At 48.4% G+C, this 23,670-nt stretch overlaps 1 protein-coding gene across 1 annotated transcript in view; it reads right to left on the bottom strand.

The window, feature by feature from the left end:
* TDRD7 (tudor domain containing 7) overlaps positions 1-23,670 on the bottom strand; it is a 45,108-nt gene that overhangs the window by 4,678 nt on the left and 16,760 nt on the right. Inside the window, exons 6-14 of the mRNA XM_004710993.2 lie at positions 20,806-21,407; positions 15,882-16,068; positions 11,631-11,742; positions 9,753-9,955; positions 7,441-7,575; positions 6,119-6,205; positions 4,495-4,629; positions 2,616-2,726; positions 86-588 (exon numbers count right to left, since the gene is read on the bottom strand). Coding sequence (XP_004711050.1) covers positions 86-588; positions 2,616-2,726; positions 4,495-4,629; positions 6,119-6,205; positions 7,441-7,575; positions 9,753-9,955; positions 11,631-11,742; positions 15,882-16,068; positions 20,806-21,407 — 2,075 coding nt within the window. The remainder of the gene's footprint in view (positions 1-85; positions 589-2,615; positions 2,727-4,494; positions 4,630-6,118; positions 6,206-7,440; positions 7,576-9,752; positions 9,956-11,630; positions 11,743-15,881; positions 16,069-20,805; positions 21,408-23,670) is intronic.

Raw genomic sequence — 23,670 nt, 5'->3', positions numbered from 1 at the left:
CCCCCCGCCCCTTACAGGGCCAAGGACGCTTGATTCCACTCGACACACTTTTGTCAGACTACACAGCGCTGTTCCAAAGACCTACTTGTTTTCCACTTTTGCAGCATACACTTGGTCTTTCTCCAAGGCCACGTGGCGCTCCTCAGACACGCTGTAGTGGAGAATCATCTCCTCCATCAGAACCTCCAGCTTATGGATCTCCTGCCACGGCTGGATGACAAAGAAGCCGGGGTGGCAGGCCACGGGCACGTACACATCCATGTGCTCCCCTGGCTTCGACAGTTGGACAGGAGGCGGCAGTTCCTCCACAGGGAAGAGGTGGGGGTGGTCCACCACCGCCTTTCTGACGACCTCCACAGGTGTCTTCCTCAAACTCTCCCCGGAGGGGCCCTCCCCGGGGGAGCTGCCACTTTTGCTGTTGGGCGAGCCGGCCCCACTGGGTGAGGTGCTGAGGAACACATCCTTCTGATGCTTCCACAGGTCTGCGTTGGTGATCTGCCGATTGATGCTGCGGTGAGGGTCGGGGAAGTTCTTGGGAGTGAATAGATAAATATGTGCGATCCCTCGGGTTTCATCCACTTTTGTCACCTTTGGGAAACACACACATGTACACACACAGACAATGTGAGAAAGCCAAGCTATAATATGAATCTTAAAACACGGCAATGTTAAGCAAGCTTGCAGTGCATTGTATCAAAGGTAACATGAGTCATCTACTGTAGCTTTGAGCAACCAGACGGAACTGAAGTCACAGAGTCGTGAAGGCAGCAGCAACCTTATGGAAATGAAATCCCTACTAAGCTTTAACCCTCGGACAATGCCGAAGAACTAGCTGTCTCTTGTGAGAGGCCGGCTCTCACCCAGAAGGGCACTGGTTTAAAGAATAAATTGATAATTTCTCACACACTCCAGGCAGAAGCCTCCAGGGGGCTCAGCCTTGACGATGAAAAACAGCCACAGTGGTGGCAGGCTCTGCGAGCAGGTCTGCGTAAGGCTGGAGTGCCCTCAGCACTGGGAAGGGAAGGACAGCGAGGCATCCCCACCACACCCTTGGGCAGCTCAGATGTCCTCTTTAGTCCCAGAGCCCTCCTCCCCTCTCCTCCCAATTGTGCGGGAGAAGGGGGATCTGGAGCGAAGAAGACCAAGAGCAGAGTTGTAGCTCGGTGCCTTTCACCCACCTAGCTATCTTGGGCTAGTTAGTGTCTGCAGACAGGCGAGTATGTGCATGAAGAGACCACACACAGACACGGCGAACCGGGGTCGTCCTTCAGAACGGAGGGTGAGGTGACTGCTAATTCTCATCAACTCCTCTGGTTTACTTAAGGGACGCCAAATGTGTGCCACTTCTCCCAGGTTCATCTTACCATCCCAGACTAAAGTGGACCTGGGAGCACAGCAGGCAGGCGCGCGCTAGAGAGACACGCCAGCAAGGGCATCCGGTCACCGTCACTGCTCTTCTTCCTCAGCAAGACATATCTCTTTAAGACATGTCCTACGACTTGGCAGTGAATTCCTGGCTGCTGTTTCATTTTGATCTTTATGATAACAAAAAACCAAACTCTCTACCATCGAGTCGATCCCAACCCAGAGTGCCCTTACAGGACAGAGCAGCACTGTCCCTGTGGGATTCTGAGGCTCTTGACTCTCTATGGGAGTGAAAGCCTCCTCCTTGTCCTAGGGAGCAGCTGGTGGTTTCAAACAGGTCACCTTGTAGTTAGCAGCCCAACACCTAACCACCACACCACCAGGGCTTAAAATTTATGTGTATAGAGTACCCTGGATTTCGGGACTTAAAGAGCATCTGTGACCACGGAGCTGCCCTGTGAAGCGCTCCACACTTCAGTGTGCACTGTACAGTGTGGATTCCAAAGGACTGCTTAAGATGGGAAGTCAGGGTTTGTTCACATAATTTAAACCCCAGGGCAGCACTTCTCCTGGGCCCCTCACTGTGAAAGGCTCCTATCGAATGAAAACTCAACTTGCCTCTGGTCCCAGCAGAGAAAAGTATCTGGTTACATTTCTGTTCTCAGAAACGTGAGTAACACCTTTGATGCGAAAATGCTTAAGTGCAGAAAGAGAAAAGGAGCTAGCGAAATAAGCAAAATCACGTATGCAAACTTTTCTTTTTTTCTAAAAGAGCAAAAAAACCAGATTAAAATCGAGTAACTGGTTTACAATTCATTCTAGAGTAAAGGAAAAGTAGGGGACTTGGGTAATTTTAGAAGCATTTGAGAGATACACTGACTTCTCTGTTGAGAATCAGATAAGCGCAGAAGGTATCTTTGTTACATTTTAATAGTGGGAAACATTATATAAATTAAATAATACTGGAGAAATAGGATAACTTCTTAATTATGAAGGGGCTTCAATAAAATTATGGGAAAATTCCGTTATCTTTTCATTCAAACTTTCCAAACTTTTTGAAGCCCCCTTGTGGATAACAATTAAAAAACACAAAATATAACTACACATTTTTCCATTCCCTTGACTATAAAAATGTGTCACAGGTGAAGACATCAGCTTACAGGAAGGTAATATTATTCCATAAAAACCAAGTGAGCTCGTCTGCTGCCAGCTCCCTTTGTGAGCACGGCAGGGTCCACACGACGGCTCACCTTAATGCTGCAGTCCGAGCAATTCAGAACGGAATCTCTCAGCCAGAGCACAGCATCGGGGGTCCACATGCCGATGGACTGTGGGAGGTCTGCTAAACAGCACTTGACCGCCTGAGAAGAAAACACGATGAGAAGGCAGACACAGCAACTTCAAATAAGCACTTATGAGTACCGCCGGCATTATTTTCTGACACGTTTGATGCCGCCAAGATAGAGCACAGGAAACAGCAGTAGCTAATTACAACAATAACAACAATAACAACCACAGCCCTAGGGTCTGAGCAGCTATTTATGCTGTGCTGTTCACTTTCCTGAAGAGCCCTGGTGGTGTACTGGTTACTCACTGGGTTGCAATCCCCATGGTCAACAGTTCAAAACCACCAGCAGCTTCTTGGAAGAAAGACTGGGCTTTCTACTCCTGTGAACAGTTACAGTCTCAGAAACCCACATGGGGTCACCTGTGCCAGCACTGACTCGATGGCAGTGGGTTTGGTTCCCCATCCTATTGTATACCTGGTTCTTCATGCATTTCTTTTGCAGGGCAGTGCTATGATCCCATTTTATGGATGGTGACATAGAGGGCGAGACTAACTGGTGTCAGATCAGTGAATCACAAAGGGGTTGGGTTGGGACGCCTCTCTAGGCTTCCCTCCAAGCCAAACTAAAAATGAGGCAATGTCACGTAGTAGGAGGAATGGATGAAGAGAAACGGGGAACCCAGGGAGGAAGGGGAAAGAGCTGTTACAGCAAGGGGGTCATAGCCAAGGCCATGGAGCAAATGTCTATATCAATTATTGAATAGCAAACGCATTTGCTCTGTGAACTTCCACCCACACAACGGTGCACAGAAAGAAACAGAAATGTCATTTGGATGGCATCTGGTTCCTGTTACACAAATCTCTTTGGAGGCTTAAGTCTGCTGGCAGCATTTCCTGAGCACGGTGTGTACCTTTGGAAGGTTGAAATGATGAAGAAAGGTGAACAAAAAAAAAAGGACCCCCGACCCCCGTCAAGTCCATTCCAACTCCTAGTACCTCTACACAACACAGTACACTGCCCCACAGGGTTTCCAGGGCCGCCTGCTCTCTGGAAGACTGAACGTCTTGGTGGGTTAAAATGGTGACCTTTCAGTCAGTGGCTGAGCACTTTACCCAGTGCACCACCAGCGTTCAAAAAAGGTGAGACAAACCAGCTAGCTGGAAAGCCAGATCCTCTCCCATGTGTTTACATCCCAGCACCACTGTGCACAAACTCCACGGAAAGGCAGGTGGGCGAGAGCAGGGAACAGGAGATGGCCCTGGAGACTCCCTTCTGCCTTTACAATGGACAGAGGCGATTTCGTGAGGGAGGGTAGCTTCTTTCTCCTCCCTCCCTCTGTGCTGTCTGCCTGTGGCACCTGTCATGGTGAGGAAGTCACTAAGAGCGCAGACAGCCCCTAAGCCCTGACCGACAGGGGGGTTTGGGAGTGGTGTTGGTTTGGTTTGGTTTGGTGGGGAAAGGATCATGCAAGACAAAGATGAACTAAACCCAGATTTCCAAAGGAGGTGGTGATCTAAGTAAACTAAAAGCGCTGGAAATTAAGCATTTGCAAACAATATAGGAACTGCATAGCCATCAGCATTGTCTTCTAACAAAACAGGCCCTTGAACTAAATATACAGTCTAATGACTTGAACTTTCATTTATCACATCATACTGTCAGTCTCGGGGGTCTTATTGTCTCGAGTCAGCCAACTTTCAGTTTTGGAAATTGGTAAGCGACCACATTTGAATAGCTCCCAATTTTCTGAAAAAAAGTTGGGTTTCAATACATGAAGCCTATGTTACCAATGCAGCCAAACCTCTCCTAGCAGAAAGCCCGGCCTGACGCCCGTGAGTACCTGAGGTGGGACAGAGATCATCTCTGGTAGGAACCTCGGGGGGATTTCCCGGAGCTCCGACACCTTCACAGATGTCACAGTGCCGGAGTCCAGGAACTGGACATCGAGAGCCCGGCTACTGTGGACGTTTGTGATCTGAAATGAGACAAGCACTGGTGAATCTCTGAGCGTCTCCAAACGGCCCAATGCTTCGGCATCCAACCAACACAAAGGTGATCTGAGATTCTCTGACTTTGAAGTGGGCTTATTTATTAGAAAGATTCTGTTTTTAAAGAGTAGAATTGATTGATCATCTAGTTGTTAATTCATTCGAATCGTAATAATCAGTAAGCTAGTAATGGCTGAAACTCACAAACACACTGGTAGTTACTATTTCTTCAGTGACAGGGTATGATCAATGATACATTTTTATGTATGGCTGATTGGAAGATAGTCTATTCTCCACAAAATAAAGATATAAGAAGTAACTATTGTGCATAAGCAATCAATTGCTAAGGAAGGGAGGTACTTTAGAGACAGATTTACTTGTCATCGATAAGTTCTATGCATTTTTAAATTATAAGGTTATTTTGGGATTCTATAGCTTCATTGGAAAATTTAATATAATAATCTCAACTCAGAAAATTATAAATAGGTAAAAATAAGTCTAAATCAAGAGATTAAAAATGGGAAGATTATGCAGAGTCAGAGCAATAATTACCTACCTGTGATAAAATGACTTCCATTCCTACTGACAACATCACAATACAAGTTTCAAGATGAACCTCTAAGTGTCCACAATGTCCCCAATAAGTCACGGTGACATTTGTCTCCACACAACCTCCTTACACAGGTCAAAGGCCGCCCCATCAGCGCAGTCATCTGGGAGGGGGTTAGACTTCCAACAGCGTCACCTGCCACTGGCAGAACACCGGGACCTGCCCCTTCTGGGTTCTCTTTTTGGACCCATTTTAGATATGTTCTAGTTTTCATTATTTTCTGCTTTTTGTGGGTTGAGGTTGCCCTGTGTTTTATTGCTGTTGGGGGGTTTGGGGTGTGTTTTTCTTTATATGAAATCCAGCATAGGTAAATGTATAGAGACTGTAACTGGATTAGTAATTTCTTGGGGCTATGGCAGTGGAGGTGGAGGCAAATGGAGAGCGCGTGAGTACAGGAATGAAGCACACTACAGAACGCCTCACGTGGTTTGGATGGCCCATCATGAATGCTTCTTATATCCAGGCATCCCTATCTGGTCCTCAGAGATGTGCTTCCCCAACTCAAAGAGCTCCTGGTCTCATGGTAGATGACGCAAACATAGTTACTGCATACTAAGTACAATACTAAAGCTATGCTCGGAGCATCATGATAACACAGGGGATGGGTACCAGTAAGGGACATCGCATGATTCAACATCAGATGCATTTGGCTAGCCTCTCTTCACATATGCCTTTGTTCTTTTACCGTGTGCTGGGGAGCCAACGGGGAGCCCCCTTAGGGCCCAGGGAGCCTGAGCCAGACTGGCCGGGCTTTCTTTCTTAGCTTCGAGCTGACTATATGGGAATTTAGCCCCACTTTTTAGGGACACTGTGTGCCAGAAATATCGGGTGTGGCGTGTTTTGGGAAGTTAAATGACTGATTTTACCTCTACGCGTGCCCATTTCCCTTTGCAATGGAAGAGACAGATTTTCCCGCAGAAGGGGATGGGGATGAAGTACTCCGAAGTCACGTGCTGCAAAGCAGAAATAAGCAGCGTTACTTTTCTCACCCTCAGCACAGAGTGCACTGCTGCACCACTGAAACCACCGGTAGGCGACGGCGGCACAGGGAAACGGCTTAACCAGAATGTTCTAGAACATCCACACAAGCCTCTTCCCTCTCAGGAGAGTACTGGGTGGGGGCAAGGAGCCCTGGAGCTTCTGCCTTGTTACATATGCGCACGCTGATGACAGTGGTTCAGGTCCCCGACTTGGGGTGCCGGCCCATCAATCAGGACTGCTAAACTATCTACAGCGCGTGAGCATGGAGGTCGGGGTGCTCTGGCCCCACCAGGTAAACAAGAAGTAGGAGAGCAGCAGGTATGGAGCCAGGACGCTGGGTTACCACTCCTCAAGGCCTCTTCTTTCCACCTTTTAACAGTTAGAGCCTAAAACAGGATTTCGTAAATTCCAAAATGAAAGAAATGTCATCAACATGCCTGTGAAATGCCAACAGATTGGGGTTGTGGGTCTCTTCCCCTTTTGCTGCAGCTTGAAGCTGGGGACCCGCCCATACTGGCTTTCCCTGCAGGGGGAGGTGAGTAGCTATTATCTTCCCAAGGATTATCAAGAGAGCTTCTCCCTACCATGGAGAATGTAAGTGAGGTACTGGAGTCAGCTTCTTGGGGTGGCTCATATTTCACCAAGATAGGAAACCAATTAAACAGAGGTAATGACTCTGGGACACTCAATGACATCTGTAATCCAGAAAGAGCCAACACTTCAGACCCAATGCCTCCATCGCGTGGTCTTCCTAAGTAGCACTGCTAACTAGGGAGTACCGCGAGTTGAGGTATAAAAACTGGTTATGGCACAGAGCCTGCCTGCCCTTAGGAAGCCTGCACTACTTGAATACGGGAAATAGGTATCTAAATAGCTAACTACAATACAGCAGCTGAATACTTGCCCCACGAAGTGCTCAATGAGCTTTGTCGGTAAGGGGAATTCTCGCTTTGTGGGATGAGAGGGAGGGGGTGAAAGAGCATCAGACTTTTGGCCCCGGGAAATCAGGGCATGTTCTGGGTTAGGACTACCATTCTGAATGGAGGTAAAGGAAGGTGTCTCAGAAACGTGAAAGAACGCAAGCCCCAGCAGGTCCTGAGTCAGAAAAGAACACAAGTCAAAAGTTATTCGTTTGTATGCGATGCTGTGGACCACTCTCCCTTGCCATTTTGAGCTTCTGTGGAAGGCAGATGATGCCCAGCCATACCTTACAATGGAAGTAGTCTTCTATCTTATGTAGAAGGTCGCTGAGTTTGTTCAGACCCTTGCAGGGCACCTGGCAGTAGAGTGTTCCATCGGAGCAAATATTGGTCACTTTGACATTTGTGTACATGGCATCAACCTGGACCAGACAAAAGGGCACCCTGGTTAAGGTAAAGATGGGTCCGGAGGCTCCACAAGCGAGGGAGCTCTTACCCACCTAATGTAGGATATATACACAGTCGCTGTGAGCTACAGCCCGCTCTATGACAGTGGCTGTGGGCATTATCTTTACAAAGCCCTGGTGGTGCTTTGGTGTAAGTGCTGGGTTGCTGGGGTTCAAACACACCCAGAAGGCCCTTTGGAAGAAAGAGAAGACTGTCTGCTCCCATATAGATTATAGTCTTGGCAAGTCTATCCAGGGCCACTCTGAGTCGGACACAACTCAATGACAATGGGTTGACAAGATGCCTGGTCGTATGGTGGTTAAGTGCTGAGCTGCTAACTGAATGGTGGGCAACTGGAACCTTCCGGCGCCTTGTCAGGGAAGAACTGGGAAACCTCCCTGTCAAGTTAACAGTCTAAGAACTCTATGGGGTAGTTCTACCCTGTCCCACAAGGTCATTATGAGTCGGAATCAGCTCAATGTTGATGGGTAAGAGAACACGGGTAGATTCCCTACCCGGTTCTGCAGATATCCCTCTCTACATTTGGCTCTGGTGTTTGCTGCTTTGCTTCTGTGATGCTGGGTTTCCCTCCCGGCCAATGTACCACATCCCCTCCCCTCCATGGGTCTTTGACTCGGGCTCTGCTGCTGGGAAGGCAATCTGTACACCAGCACTCTTTGATATTTCAGGCTTTAATGTTTGATCCTACCTAGGTATTTTTCTGATCATAAATAATAATGTAGTAATTAGCCTTATTCCCTCCACCCCAATGGTTACTCGGCTGTCCAAACACTATTTGCCAAATAATCTTTATTTCCCTACTAAATTGTTATACTTTTAGATTGTATACATCTCGCATCTAAATTTGAAGTCCACCTATGAACTCTATTCTGTTTCATTCACATTTCTTTCTGTTCCTGGGCTTTCCCATATTATTTTAATTCTAATCCTTCATCATGTATTTTAATTTTTAGTTCAGACTGGTCTTTCTTCGGTACTTCAGTTTTTTCCAAAGCTTTTCAACAACCTCTGCATTTTATTCTTTCAGAAGTATTTTAGGGTCATTTTGTCAAATCCCCATAAAAAGATATTGGAATTTCGTGATCACATTTAAGTTGACAGACTAATTTCGGAGAAGGTTTGTATCTTTACACTGTTGAGAATAAGATGCGTTTCTATTTATCCAAGTCTGTCCTGAGTGTGTCTAATTTTTAAAAACGTCTAGGTGCATTCTTATTTCTAGACATTTCATGTTTGGGGTTATTTCCTATGAGATTTTTTTCTTCAAGTGCACTTTTTAAATCGGTTGCCATCAGCATTAAAAAAACCTAAACTGTTGTCTTATGAATACATATATTTAAACTGAGTCAATTTTAAAGTGGGTCAAACGGGAGATGGGTTTAACATAACTACAGTTGCCATCATCCACTTTACAGTGCTCTCTGTCCACTAGCACGGCTACTCACATCCCTGACTGTGGCCCGAGGGGATTCACCAGAGACCATGCAAATGGATTTGGGCTTCCACTGCTATCTGTAGCCTTCTGCAGACTGATCCACAGGTTAAGCTCTGATACTATTCCCTCCTTCAGATTTGGTTTTTATTATTTACAATCTTTGGATCACACAGGCTGCTGTGCTTCTTCCATGTGGACTTAGTTGACGCCTCACTTACATGGCTGCTTGTTTGAAGACAAGCCTTTAAACCCCCAGACACTGTTCTTTCTGATAGACAGGCACCCTCGAGTTTTTTCACCACACTTTTCTATAGCACCCTATCTTCAGTGATCTCTCCATGAGGGCAAGTTCAGAGCAGGGCCAAGACATAACAAGGAGCCGCTCTTAGATTGGGGCTGGAATTAAGCATGAACCCCAAATCCATTCACATATCCATGGTTTATATATGTATCTGGTTCATTTTAGAGACCCCATGGTAATTTTATGATAGAGAACATTATAATGAATATGAAGTTTTAATGTCTGTCTTTCAAATGCGAATTTATTAAAGAGATGCTACCTTTTAACTCCAGTCAGGCATACAATACCTATCTCTGGTCTGCTCTCCTGTGACATTTCCTAGCCTAAGACTGATAGCATTCTGGTGCCTCTTCTTCACACCCTCTGAGCAAGCTATCAGGAGTGATCACGGGTACCTGAAGGTGAGCTTCCAGGGACCTGTCACAGATGGCCTTTAAGCAGGTGGCGTTGACGTTGATGTCGTCTTCCCCGGAGGTGTCATACAGAACCACGAGGGGCACCTCAGCTTTGTCAAGGATTTCCACCGCAAAGATCTTCCCACAGGTCACAGATTCCACCACTTTCACTAAGTCAGGGTCATCACTCAGAAACTCCAATCCTGAAAAAGAAGGTGTACTTTATTCTCACTGAATTGGATAAATCCGTTGAAGATGATAAGAGTGATTTCAATCTGTTTTGGCCATTTACTATCTAATTAAGAATTGACTACACAGTACTTTCATTTTAAATGGAAGCTTTGTTTTATAATCTTCCTTATGTTATCTATCTTATATTATCCCTTATAATTTTAGAAATATGGTATGAATGCCTTTTTGAATGATTACACTATGGTAAACAATCCTGTAACAAGATAAAAGCTGACCACCAATCGGAAATGCGACTGTAGGACAAACAGCCTTTACAGATACACACAAGCTCACTGACATCGAGTTGAAGCCAGCTAACAGGGACCTCCAGGACTGGGCGGACGGAAGCGCCCCTGTGAGTTTCCCACAGGCAGGAAGCCTGTCTGTCTCCCTTGGAGCTGGTTTCACACTGCTGACCTTGCAGTTGACAGCCCAGCTCCAAACCACCCACGCCTCCAGGGATCCTGCATAGATAAAATAAAAAGCTACCAATCAATTATATCTGTCAGTCTTGTATTTGCCTTTTAGTTCCCCAAATCTCATCCTCGATTTTCTTTTTTTCCCCTTTTGAGTGAAATACCTACAATTATCTTCGTAGAGAAAAAGAAATGCTCATGAATTGAAATGAACACGTTCTTTCCTGTTTGAAAGGTCCCAGGGATGGCTCTGAGGAAACCAAAGTACCTTCTGATTGATCACGGATTCGATGTTTCAAAACGTTAAGTGGATTCCATTACAGACCAAATACTATTTAAAATTCCTTGAACACTGCAATCTCATGTGTCATACATATGACGACTCACAACTAACGTGCTGTCCTTCCCTGATGCACCTAAAGAGCTGGCGATCTCTATGGTCCCCTGTACACGCAGACGCTCCCCTCGGCACTCCTCCGGACACGCAGCGTGTCAGCCTTTCCTCAAACCTCTCGTTTCCGCCTCCTAAATCCCGTCCAATGGCAGCTTTCAAAACCTACTCCTATGGGTTTCTAGTGGCTTATAAAATACTTGAGATTTACCTTACAGATAGATTCAAACCTAGCTTCTTCAACATTGGTCCTTGCTGGACACAGGATTTCCTTCAGAGGGCTAATTTCCATGAAAGAATGAAGCTCTCTTGCTGAGTTTTGCTTAAACTCTCCTGGATGATGCCTTGTTTCGTGGGCAGCAGAGCACTGGGTCCCGCTGTCCCGACAATGTCACTCTCACACACATGCACTCCTCTACTCCCCCTCAAGGAACCAAGAGAGGGGCAGTGACACATTAACTCTGTCACCAACGCCACAGACCCACAGCTGAGCTTGAGCTTGGGGCCATCAGGTGTGTTACTTGTAGGCACCGCCCTCGGAGTCCGTCTCTGTAGGCGGAGGCTGACGGCCACCTGGAACCCCAGTCCAACCAATGACTCCAGCTGGTCAGAGCCCGCCCCTCTCCTGAGGACAAGCTCCAGGGGGGCCAGCAGACCTCTTCTTTATAATGCCCTCATGTTCCAAAGACCACCCTACACAGGGGACTCCTTACACCTAAGAGTGAAATACTTCAAAACACTTGGCTTGTTTTCACAGCTAAACATTCAAAAGTACAGCACGAACAACTTATCAAGAGAAGATGGAGAGCGTGACAGAACAAAACAGAAACCTCCTCTTACCTGCCAGCTTGCACTTGGCCGCTTGGAATGAAAGTGCACAGAACTTAGGATTCAACTTGTATGCTTTGTTCCGTTCAACATTTTCACTAAAACCATAGTCAACATAGCATACCTAAGGGTAATAATGCAAACAAAGGAACATGTTAGCGCCTAGGGACATTTTAACATCTTCACTTCTTTACAAAGGAAAAGCCTTTGATAGATCTCGCTCCCTCTCACTGTCATCAGGTGGGTGCAACTGCGTCCGTGGGTCCCCAAGAGTAGAGACGGGAGCAGAAAGCCTGGTTTTTCTCCTAGGGAGCGGCTGGTGGTCCTGAACCACCGACCTGGGGGACAGCAGTCGCCTTGTCACCAGGGCTCCTTTAGCTGGCCCATTTTACTCAGCGTTTTAAAATGGGCTCGCTGTTTTGTTTTATTTTCTTCCCCAAGTGAGGGGTGCTTCAGCTGGTTGGAAAATACCAATTGACGCCTGATTTAGCCCAGAAAAGCCAGCCTGGGCTGGGATCAAAGATAATCAGGATGTGGCCTCTGGGGCCCGCCTGCACTGTGCCCTGGGCCTGCAGGAAGAGCAGGGCCAGACTGAGCTCCGCTGTGCTGCCTGCTCCGCGGCACTTTCTCACCAGCACACCTGTCCGGTTCTGTCCCACCCACAGTGACGGCAGGCCCACGCCCCTGCTTCCTTGTCTAACATGTTTGTATCTAGCGGAGGCAGGACTCTGGGCTATGTAGCAGCATCTCCAACAGCGGTTCTTAACCTGTAGGTCATGACCCCTTTGGGGGGGTCGAATGACCTTTTCACAGGGGTTGCCTGACTCATAACAGTAGCAAAATGACAATGAAGTAGCAGCGAAAATAATGTTATGGCTGGGGTCACCACCACATGAACTGTATGAAAAGGTCGCGGCATGAGGAAGGGTGAGAACCACTGCACTAGAGCCTCCGACAGCTGTGTTCCTGATGGCTGCTCTGGGCCGTGATATTCCAGGGGGCTGAGGAGCACCACGGCTGAGGACCACATGGACCCCCGTGGTTGGGCAACTAGAAGCCGGTACTGTAGAAACAGGGGCTTCTGTGGGCGTGGGGGGTGGGGGTGGAGGGGTGATGCTGTCAGGCCTTTGCCCAGTTCAGCAAAAGTCTCCAATGTGAGAGACAGCGCCCTGTGTTTACAGAAACCCTCGTGACTCCTCTTAGCCCTTAGCACCGAGCAGTGAGCCTGGGTGTTATTTTTAGAGTGCTTGCAAGATCTTCAGTTGAAATCAGATACATAAACATACCGCCACTACCACCACTCCTTCTCACCCCACCCCTTTTTTTTTTTGAGAAAAGTAAAATCCAGAAACACAAAGCCTTGGATTTAAAATGATAACTAAGAGTCGGCAGGGGACTGCTGGAAGCCCAGCGTGCTTCTCTAAGTAGTAAGATGGATGAGCTTTAAAGATTCAACAACAAAAACCATGGGCGTTCCCGACTGGCAAGGCAGGGGCATGGCTAACAGAGAGCAAGCCCACAGAGGCGGGCAGCCCTTCTGACCTTCTGCCTGAAAATAACGCGTACAGGGCAGCTTCTTAGCACCAAGGGTCTGATACTAAATGTACAAAACACAAATCCCACTGAGCAGGAAGTCAAAGGACACAGGAAGAGACAGAGAGACCACCACCTGCCCTTGGGCACCGAGCAGCCTCTGGAAAGCAGCTCTGGGCGAGGGGCTGGGGGCTGTGCCCCAACAGCAAAGAAGACACAAAGGCAGATGTGTACTCTGACAAAGGGCAGGGCATCGGGACCGTGCCTCAGTGGATGGTCAGAACCTGTTCCAGGGAGGTTCTGGGTGGTTTGTAGCTTCCTCGACCTCCCCTTTCTGTCCTTCCATTCTTCTTTCGAATCACTGCAGCACATAACTGCTCTCTCCTAAGTACTTTAGCAAGCAAGATGTCCTGGGAAAGGACATACATCGTGCTTGGTAGACAGAGACAGCAAAAAAGAGGAAGACCCTTGCAAGATGGACGGACACAACGGGCGCTGCGTCGGAGCTGGCACAAGGTTAGGCGGAGCCTCAGGACATCACACAGTGGTGCAGCAGTCGGGGCAGAGCACAGGGATTCCCAGCTGACTGACCACACCACGCTGAGGGCTGGGGACAGGGTCCCTCACTAACGCCCCATGGTGCTGCACAGGCAGGTCCTCGGGTGCCACCTAGTGGCTCTAGGTGCCCCGACACCCAAGCAACCCATCGCACACCCGTGATGCAGGGCTGGGTCAGGCCGACCACCTCAGGGGTGATCACATGCCCCGAGGGATCCAGGCCCTGCCTCTCATACTCAGCGAATAGGAAGCCAGGAGGGAGCCTCTAACTTGTGCCAGGCACCGCCCAATTCAAGAGAAACAAGAGGTCCGGGTTTCTCCAAACCACCACAGCAAATCGAACTCACTGCCATCGAGTCATGCTGACTCACGGCAACCCCACCGGACAGAGTGGAAGTGCCCCTGCAGGGCTCCGGGACCGTCCCTGTTCATGGGAGGAGAAGCCTCAGCTGTCTCTGGCAGCCACTGAGCTGGAGGAGCAAGGCCCGATGTGAAACCACTACCCACCAGGGCTCCTCCTCCAGATGAAGGGAGGCCTCATCTGTCAGCTTCATGGGTTCCTTCAAAACCAGTACTCAGCAGAACCGAGACAGCCGCTTGCTTTGGGAGCGTCCTACTGAATGGACAGTGAGCATCGTCTTCATCTCTAACACCGGTACAATCCTCACAGCCGCGTGCTCCCTGCTCTGGGAGACTTCTCCCTTCTGGCTTCCATGCCACCACCTGCTCAGCTCTCCGCCTTCTCTGGCCACTCATGTCGTCTACGCCTGGGCAATGAGGCGCGTCTGCCTCAGTCTCCTCATCTGGAGGAGTGCACCAGACCAAACCCTTACAGCCATGTTCCGTCGGGTGAGAGAGACCTCTTCAACAAGAGACTATCTCCTGCAAACGTCTCCATAAAGCAGCGGCCCCTCTACTGTGAATGAGTTTAAAGGGAGACTGAGGAGGCAGCTCATTGCTGAAAAACGAAAATCCCCAACAGACCACACAGCTTTCCCCAAGTAAGAGAGAGGCAACACTTTAAAAGGGTAGACAGAGCCTATGGAACCACCTGGGTGTGTTACGCGGGGATCCCCCAAGACGCATAGCACCATGATCTCAAGGAGACTGCCCTGTGGGTGAGTTCTGGTTCTCATTCTCTGCACTGAGAGAAGAGGAGGCAAGGGGCAGAGGCTGACAGGGACAAAAAGGCCAAGTGCCGGCAGCAGCTCTTGGAGAAGACCCAAGGGCTCGCCAGGTTCTGCTCGGCCAGCTGCAGGAGCAAGGGGCGTCTTCTCATCTCTGTTGGCTGCCCTCACTTCAAAGACCTGGCTGTGATGAGACGTGCACAGAGCTCTACCCTGGGTTATCCCTCAGGAATAAGAAGAAATGCCTTGTGCTGATATGATCATGACTATGGAGATGCCACGGAAAAGGATCCACCCCCCTTCCCATAAAACCGTGAGATAATAGGACCGTTACTGAGTTTCAGGCTGACAGGGACAATCTTTTTTCTTTTTTTAAATCATTTTATTGGGGGCTCGTACAACTCTTATCACAATCCATACATACATCCACTGTGTCAAGCACATTTGTTCATTTCATCATTCTCAAAACATTTTTTTTCTATGTGAGCCCTTGCTATCAGCTCATTTTTCCCCTCCCTCACGAACCCTTGATAATTTATAATTATTTTGTCATGTCTTACACTGCCTGTCATCTCCCTTCACCCACTTTTCTGTTGTCCATCCCCCAGGGAGGAGGTTATACGTAGATCCTTGTAATCGGTTCCCCCTTTCTACCCCACCCTCCCTCCACCCTCTGGTATTGCCACTCTCAGCACTGGTCCTGAAGGGATCATCTGTCCTGTGTTTCCAGTTCCTATCTGTACCAGTGTACATCCTCTGGTCTAGCCGGAATTGTAAGGTACAATTAAGATCATGATAGCGGGAGGGGGGGAGGGAAGCATTTAAGAACTAGAGGAAACTTGTATGTTTCATCGTTGCTACCCTGTACCCTGACCGGCTTGTCTCCTCCCCACGACCCTTCTGTAAGGGGATGGCCAGTTGGACAGGGACAGTCTTATACAGTGACTATCTCTTCTACTTCAGGAGAAAATGAAACGGTTTAAATGGACACGCTAGAAATAACCTTTGCCATTTTAAAGTGTACGACAGAGTACGCAATACTTGCCTTTATTCTGCTGCCGTCTACTGAGATGATCTGTGCCCGTAACCAAGCATCCTCCTCGACCTTCACTGCCAGCAACTGCCCCACGTGCACAGCCTGGACAGGTGCGACCCCGGGGCTCTTGCTGTAGTGCTCCTTCATCTCGTCTTCCATCAGCTCTTGAGCGGCAGAGTAGTCCTTGCCCACATACCTGCATTGGTGCGGAAGGGACAGGAATGAGGAACCCCGTCGGGGCATGCCACGATTCACTGATCTATTCACTGATCGGCCTCCTTTTCCCCTGCTGCCATCGCTGGCTCCAGCCTTGGACTTGCTTACGACAACAGGAAGGAGAACGTGTACTCAGCCAACAAATGTGCCTCCGAATAAGGACAGCGCACTGTGGCGATCAAGGGAGACAAGACTTAGGTCTAACACACCACATAACCCAGCAAACGTTCCACAGTGACCCAAAGCATTAGAAGCATAGTAGAGCAGCCATTGGGGCCGGTCTTCAGGGTGGACTAAGCTGAGAAAGGACTAGAGGGACAGGAGGAGAGGGAGACACCATGGAAAAGGGGACACCAATGGGGGCCAGGCAGGCAGGGCTCACACTAAGACTGTTGTCAAAAGCTACTGGAAATCTTGATAGATCACTGAAAGGGGGGCTTTGCCTTAAGGCTCGGGCACTGAAGAGAAAAACAGTGCCTTCACACACTAAAATCAACCACATGACAACGCCCAACTGCCTGCGCCCATCTTCACAGATGGGAACAAGCACGTGGAGCTCTGACACCCTTCCAAGATGTCACTGGTTGTCCGGGCCAACGTGTCTAACAGGGCACATGCCTCCTGAGGAGCTGCTCCTTTCCCGTTGGCCCCTACCCCTTCCAAGATTTTCTGTTGTTGAGAACGGCGGTGACTTTGTCTGGGCTCACGCCAGCCATGAGCCTGAACCGCCTGATGGGAGAAGCACCGGATGGTGGCCAGCACCCCTCCCTGCACAGAAAGGGAGCGAGAAAAGCACACAACAAACTCCAACCTCGTGAAAAAAGACCAGACTCACTGCTCTAACGGCAACTGGTGGGACCGTCACTGCAGGGCTCCAGCCCCTTCAAACCTGCGACTGGCCCTGTCCCCCGGGAGCCACTGTCAGACAGCCGACAGTCAGGCCTGTCAGAGCGACGACAGACTCCAGGAGGCGACCAGAAGGGCGGCATTTGCTCAAGAGCAACATCCAGAAGGGAGGAAGGGGCAGGACAGACAGGCGAATGGAAGCAGGAAACCTAGGGAGGAAACGGGCCATGTTCTGCTACCCAGCGAGGCCTGTGCCCAATGACTACAAATTGGCTGGATGGAAAACACATTTGTTCTGTAAACTTCCTCCCAAACGACAGTAAAAAGCTAAAGCAGAATCCTCCACAAAAGGGAACAAATGGCTCGTCTGAAGTCATGGCTATTTTAAGGCCAACATCCATGTGCATGATTCACCCTGGAAACAGCCAGAGAGGCTGCCGTCAGGTACGAGCACTCAAACGTGAAGGCAGTGCCCGGAATGCAGCTGCCTTTGGCCCGGACATCCCCTAGGAGGTCTGCAGCTCTGCCCGAGGGCCTGCTGTCTCCAGGGACCCAGAGTCCCCAGGGGCTCCAGCCCTGAGAGCTCAGCGGGCCGCAGCCACCCGCTGGCCGAGAGCCTGGCACAAGCTCCTGCCAGGGAGAAGGAAGGTGTGTGGGCCAGCGTGGGATCAGGAGAAGGCTTACATGGCTCGACTAGAGACGGGCAGGAGGACACCACAGCTGGTGTGGATAGTGGGCAGTGGTTAAAAATGAGGTCCTATGTTGACCCCAAATTATCTGAGCAAGGGGACAAAGAATGCATGAGTTAAATGACAACAAAAACACACAAAAACTCATGCCACCGAGTCAGTGCTGACTCATCACGACCCCCTGCAGTTTCCGAGATAGTAACTGTTGACGGGAGTAGAAAGCCCAGTCTTTCTCCCCAGGAGTGCTGCTGGTTTCCAACTGCCGACCCTGGGGATCGCAGCTCTTCATGTAACCACCGCACCACCGGGGCTCCTTGTAAGCTGATTCAGGAATGCTGCTAACCCGAAATTTCACAGAGTTGGTATGTGGGGCCAGATTTCCCTTCACACTTGTCCTTAGGGTTCTGCCACACTGCTCAGGGTCCTTCACGCCACGGCCACAGGACAGCGTCCAGAAGCACCAGCTGCTCGGAAGGCACAGAACCAGGCTCAGCCAGGAGGGGCCAACCGAACAGCAGGCACTGTGCCACGTGCTTGCCGGTGCCACCCATCCCGCTGCTGACTGTGCAGAACGCTGGCTCGGGATTCAGATGGATATGGTGGAAGGGGGTCTGAGCAGCTGAGGGTTCAGGAGCATCGGGAGCCCTGGCGGTGCAGTGGCTAAGCGCTGGGATGCTAATCAGAAGGTTGGAGATTCAAACCGCCAGCTCCCTCGTGAGAAAAAGAGGTGGCAGTCGCTTGCATAAAGATTAGAGCCCTGGACATGGGAAGAGGCAGGCTACTCTGTCCTTGAGGGTGGTCGTGCGTGGTATCGACAAAATGGTGATGGGTTTCAGGACCTTGTTACCCTGGAATAGACTGGAACCCCACTGAAATCCTAGAACTGGTCCAGATTCCTCCTGTCAGCCTTTAGTAAGAAAATCAGAAACGACGGGCCTCAAAGGCAATTCTGGAAAGGGCTCAGAAAGCAGTGAGGAGGTGAGCCTACAGATGACAGGGGCAGTGAGCAGCAGCAGAGAGATGTGGCAGAAGAACCAGGAGCAGAGAGTGAGGGCGAGAGGGAGCTGAGCGCGTGCGGGCAGAGCAGGGGGACACCCTAGAGGAGCTGCTGATGCAGCTTGCTGACCCGCAGAGCCAGGGAGCTGAGCACCTTTGGGCTGCGGGTCATTGGTAGGGTGAGGTGCCTGTGGGCACTGATTGGTGGACCTAAGCAGCTTTGCAGCATTTACCAGAGCAGAACAGAGATTGGGCTGACCCAAGCAGCCTGAGGAGCCAAGCGGTGGAGCGTCCCAGGAACCAAGCAGCAGCAGCAGCAGAAGAGGCTAGTGCAGCAAGCATACCAGACCTGGCTCGGTTTCAAATGGTAGGAGCACGACCTCTGGGGTCTTCAAGGGTGGAGCGATGGCCTGCTGGGTCTCAAAGTCATGACTCCCTAGGTTTCCAAGTCAGATCTTCAGCAGCCTGGTTCCAAAATACGAGGCTGCCACTCATGTGTGCTGGGAACAGGGAGGGAGCCAGTGACCAAAGTGGAGCGAGCGGGTGGGGCTTCCACACCTGAAGAACAGAAGCGTGCGGCCTGCCAGGCCTGAGCAGGTAGGGTCACTACTCAGTTGAGCCACATAGACGGGACCTGCCTGAAGCTAAGGGAGCAGAACTGCTGTCTCAGTGGGCCTGAAAGATGGAGCTAAATCCCAGAGCCAAGTGGCCGCTATCTAAAATCACGAGCATGGCTACCACCCTGAGTCAGCCAGGCAGGCAGGACTACTCACTGGGTAGCCCCATGGAGCAGAAGATTATTCCCAAGTCCTGAGAGCTAAAGTAGATTGTTCTGTTGAGTTTTGGAATTCCATAACGCCCATTACCCCTTATTTACCTCCAATTGCTCCCACAGAAATAGCTCCCTTTTGCCTCTTCCACCACTGTCTATGAGGAGCAGGTGCTGGTATTCCAGATTCACGGGAGAAGAGGCATTTTGCCCAGGACAGAATTCTGACTGGGAGTTGGTGGAAGACTTCTGGCGGGGTGAGTGTCTTCAGGTGGTAAGGGCATTAATGGGGAGGGGAGGGACAGATTATCATGGGTTGAATTGTGTCCCCTACATGCCTATCAACTTGGCTGGGTCATGATTCTCAGCGCTCGGCAGCCGTGTAGTGGTGTCATTTGGTATTTATGTATAATGTAAACATCCCCTCAGGATCTGATCAGCCAATCAGTCGTAAGGTGATGAGAATAGAATGCAATGTCCCGATTCAGGTCACAGCCCTAATCAGATATATGGACTGTTTTCCTGCAGTGTGGCCTTACATGAGTTAAAAGGAGAGAGAAGTGAGCAGACTAGCAGGGACCAGGAAAGCAGAACTGGTTGTGGAGCATGTCTTTTAGATCTGTGGCCCCCTCACTGAGAACCTTCTAAACCAGCAGTTCTCAACCTGTGGGTCACAACCCCTTTGGGGGTCAAACGACCTTTTCACAGGGGTCGCCCAATTTATAACAGTAGCAAAATGACAGTGATGAAGTAGCAATGGAAATAATTTTCTGGTTGGGATGGGTCACCACATGAGGAACTGTATGAAAGGGTTGCGGCATTAGGAAGGTTGAGAACCACTGTCTTAAACCTAAGAGCAGATTGATGCTAAGACACATGGAAATCTGCAAGGGATATCCAGCCCAAAGCCTTCAACTACGGCTGCGTCTCTGCCCCCTAAGCATTGAGAGAATACACTTCTATGTGTTAACACTACCTACTTATGGTACTGGTTTGTGACAGCCATCCACTTATGATATTTCTGTTACACCAGCACCAGATAGCTGAGACAGGGCCCCTAGCCCTCAGCTACGTATGTGTATCTTTAGGCTGTACCACATCACAGAAGAAAAGCTTTATGCATTCATTATTCCCCTAGAGTAAGACCTCTTGCTAAAGCTCCCAAGGGCTCTAGTAGAATACTACTATGTTCACTCCAACTTCCACTCAAATAGAAAAGCATTATGATTTTTTATCTCTTTTCATTGAAGGTCTTTGAGCACCTTCTGTGGTCTTTTGGGGGTCAGCTAAGTTATATAGAATACTATATAACTAAGACTTTCTTCAACAGGCCCCCTTCCCCCACCGCTACTCATGTGAATGACAGTCAGAGGCGGCAACACATCAGAAAGCCGCAGAATGACACAACAGAACTTGCCTGATAACCACTTCATTCGTGTTGTTCAGCTCAACCACCAGTACGGACGGCGAGGGCTCGGTGGGAATGGTCAGCGGGGGGACTGCAGCATGCCCCAGGAAGACATCCTCACTTTCAGCAACGCTGGCTTTCCCCAGGCTCTCTTCAATCTGCAAATACTCCTGTTTGATCATGCACTTGATATCACAGTCGCCCTGGCCTTGCCCTGCATCACGGAGGCTTTTGTCCGTGGCCGCTGGAAGTTTAGCATAGAGAATGGCCTTCTGGGGATTTCCAGAAACGTAGTCTATGGTGCACACATCAGAGAGCGAGGCCAGGTTGTTTAAGCCATCCTCGGGGAACTTGACCTTGTGCATGTCCTCAAAGGCTTTTGGGAGAGCGCTGGCCCAAAGGCCGCTCCTGTATTTCTCCAGCAGCCTGGCCACTTTCTCTTTCAAGTCTCCGGGCATAACCGGCGGATGCTCTTCGGATGGAGGCTTTGGCTTTTCAGCAGGTATCGGGAGTGGAGGCACTTTTTCATGGTCCGTTTCACTTCTCAAAAGCTGTGGTCTCTTAGCGGGGTAAAGCAGCAAATCTTGACCACCACTGCACGGTTTCTCCACCTAAAATGTTTAAATAGCAAATGACAGACCTTTCAATGGCAGCATTCATGCATTTTGAGTTGGAGTATAATGACCTCTGAGTTAACCAGGAGAACAGAGATTTTACCATCCCCAGTCTTACTATTCTCAAGTCCTAAACCTTGAATGCAGTTTTCACTTGGAAAGTGCATCATGAACCACACTTCCAGGCATCACCGAGGAAAACAGCAGCCCTGATTCCACCTGGGAGGCAGCTAACCTTCTGTAACCTCAGGGGCCCGTGAGGACTGCTACCCTAGAGATTGCACGTTTCATTTTATCCCCTCTGCCACCAGTGGTATAGAATTAAAATACTATTGAGAAAAAAGCAAGCATGCATGTATCTAATTTAACATTTAGTCTAAAAGACATGGATGAATTGTTGACTTGGACAGATTAAAACCTAAGTAACCGGACACTACTGCTTTCAGATTTTGTCTTGCTTTGCTACCTCACACTGAATATTCGATCTCAACACCCGCCACAATACCCTTATCATTAGTTTTCACATCTGCCTTCTTCTAGGCTGGCAGTGTCTTAACTAGTTGAGGTCCCAATAAAAGCCTCATAAAGGTGTGCAGTCAATAATGTATGAAAAAGGAGAATGGAAAAATGGATGGGTGGGTAGATGTGTGAACAGACTGCTGGGTGGGTGGACAGATGATTCTTGGCCAGAAGTGGGCATGGGTCTCAAGTCAGTGATAGTGGCCTAGACCAATAAGGGGTTAACAAGAATATACACTGTATTTATGCCTGACGCTTATAGAGCGGAGGTGACCTACACTTGGCCCAACAGGTATGGGAGCCAAAATATACATACATTCAAGTTTTAAAAGAATAAAAACCATCAAAACACACATAATCTTCACTCATATTTAGTTTTACAGATTACAAGTATCAAGTAGCCACAGTGGTTACATTGTTGACTATAGACTTTGTAAATGAATTATTGAGAAACATCTAAGCATGACCTGCTTTAAGAATCTAGTTGTCTTCCTTTGGCCAAACTAAGATTTTAAATAAATTATTCAGCTAATGTTTAAGTCATTTTATTGGGGGTTCTTACAGCTTTTATAACATTCCATACATCAATTGTATCAAGCATATTTGTACATATGTTGCCATCATCATTTCCAAAACATTTTCTACTTGAGTCCTTGTTATAAGCTCTTCTTTCTTCCTTTCCCTCGCCCATCCTCCCACCCTCGTGAATCCTTGATCAATCATATATTGTTATTTCCTATCATGACCCCTAAGCAGGAACCCAAACCCACTATCAGGTCAATTCTGACGCACCGTGACCCTATTACATTGGCTTCCTGGGCTGTATTCTTTACTGGAGGATAGCCTTATCTTCTGTTCATGCCTAACTAAGGAGGATTAAGTATGGAAACTGGTCAATCAACTCATGTCTTAATTTTCTTTTCTCCGAAGGTAGTTTGTAAAAATTTAAAATTTGAACCCTCTATTAACTTTTTAAGAAAAATCAGATACTCTATAAATAATTAGCTAAAAGAGTTGCTTGATTTAAAATCTTCTAAAATGACCAACCAGGAGCATATACAATTTGAGGCCAATAAAAAAATCATTCTTATTTCCAGCAAGTTACTAAAATGGAAAAGCTATCAGTGTTTAGGAGTAGAATTCAATTTTATTAATGGCACAAAAACTATCATATGAGGAATCTAAAATGTTTATGGAAAATGTGTATTGTGAAAAAATGAAACATGGATTTTAAAAGAATTTTGCACCAAAATGAACTTATACTAACTTGCTGTAACATATCTGAGCAGGATCTGGTTTGAGGCATTAAGAAGAATGTTAAGTAGAAAAAAGATATTTTGAAAATGATGATGGCAACATATGTAACAAACAAGCTTGACACAATGCAAGTATGTACGGATTGTGATAAGAGCTGTAAGATCCCTCAATAAAATGATTAAAAACAAAAAAGAAGAAGAAGAAGAAGGGTAAGACAACAGCTTGAAAAGAGCCCCTATCAGAGCAACATAAATTCGGCTAAAATTGAATCAAGAATGGAGGATGAGTTCACGGTGAAGCGTGGGTGGAAGCATGGTGCAGTAACTGATGCCTTAAGAAGAGTCCGTATGGGCAATGCCCCAAAGAAACCAGCAGTTTATCCATGTGTTTTAAGAAGGGGTGAGACAACCACTGAAGACAAAGTGGGTGAATAAGCAAATGTGGTGAAGAAAGCTGATGGTGCCCGGCTATCAAAAGATATAGC

The sequence above is a fragment of the Echinops telfairi genome, unplaced genomic scaffold, assembly GCF_000313985.2.
Source record: "Echinops telfairi isolate 266 unplaced genomic scaffold, ASM31398v2 ScPeMD7_7410;HRSCAF=8448, whole genome shotgun sequence".
Classification (NCBI taxonomy): Eukaryota; Metazoa; Chordata; class Mammalia; order Afrosoricida; family Tenrecidae; genus Echinops; species Echinops telfairi.
Note: the sequence above shows the minus strand (reverse complement) of the source record. Positions and strands in the feature narration are given on the sequence as shown.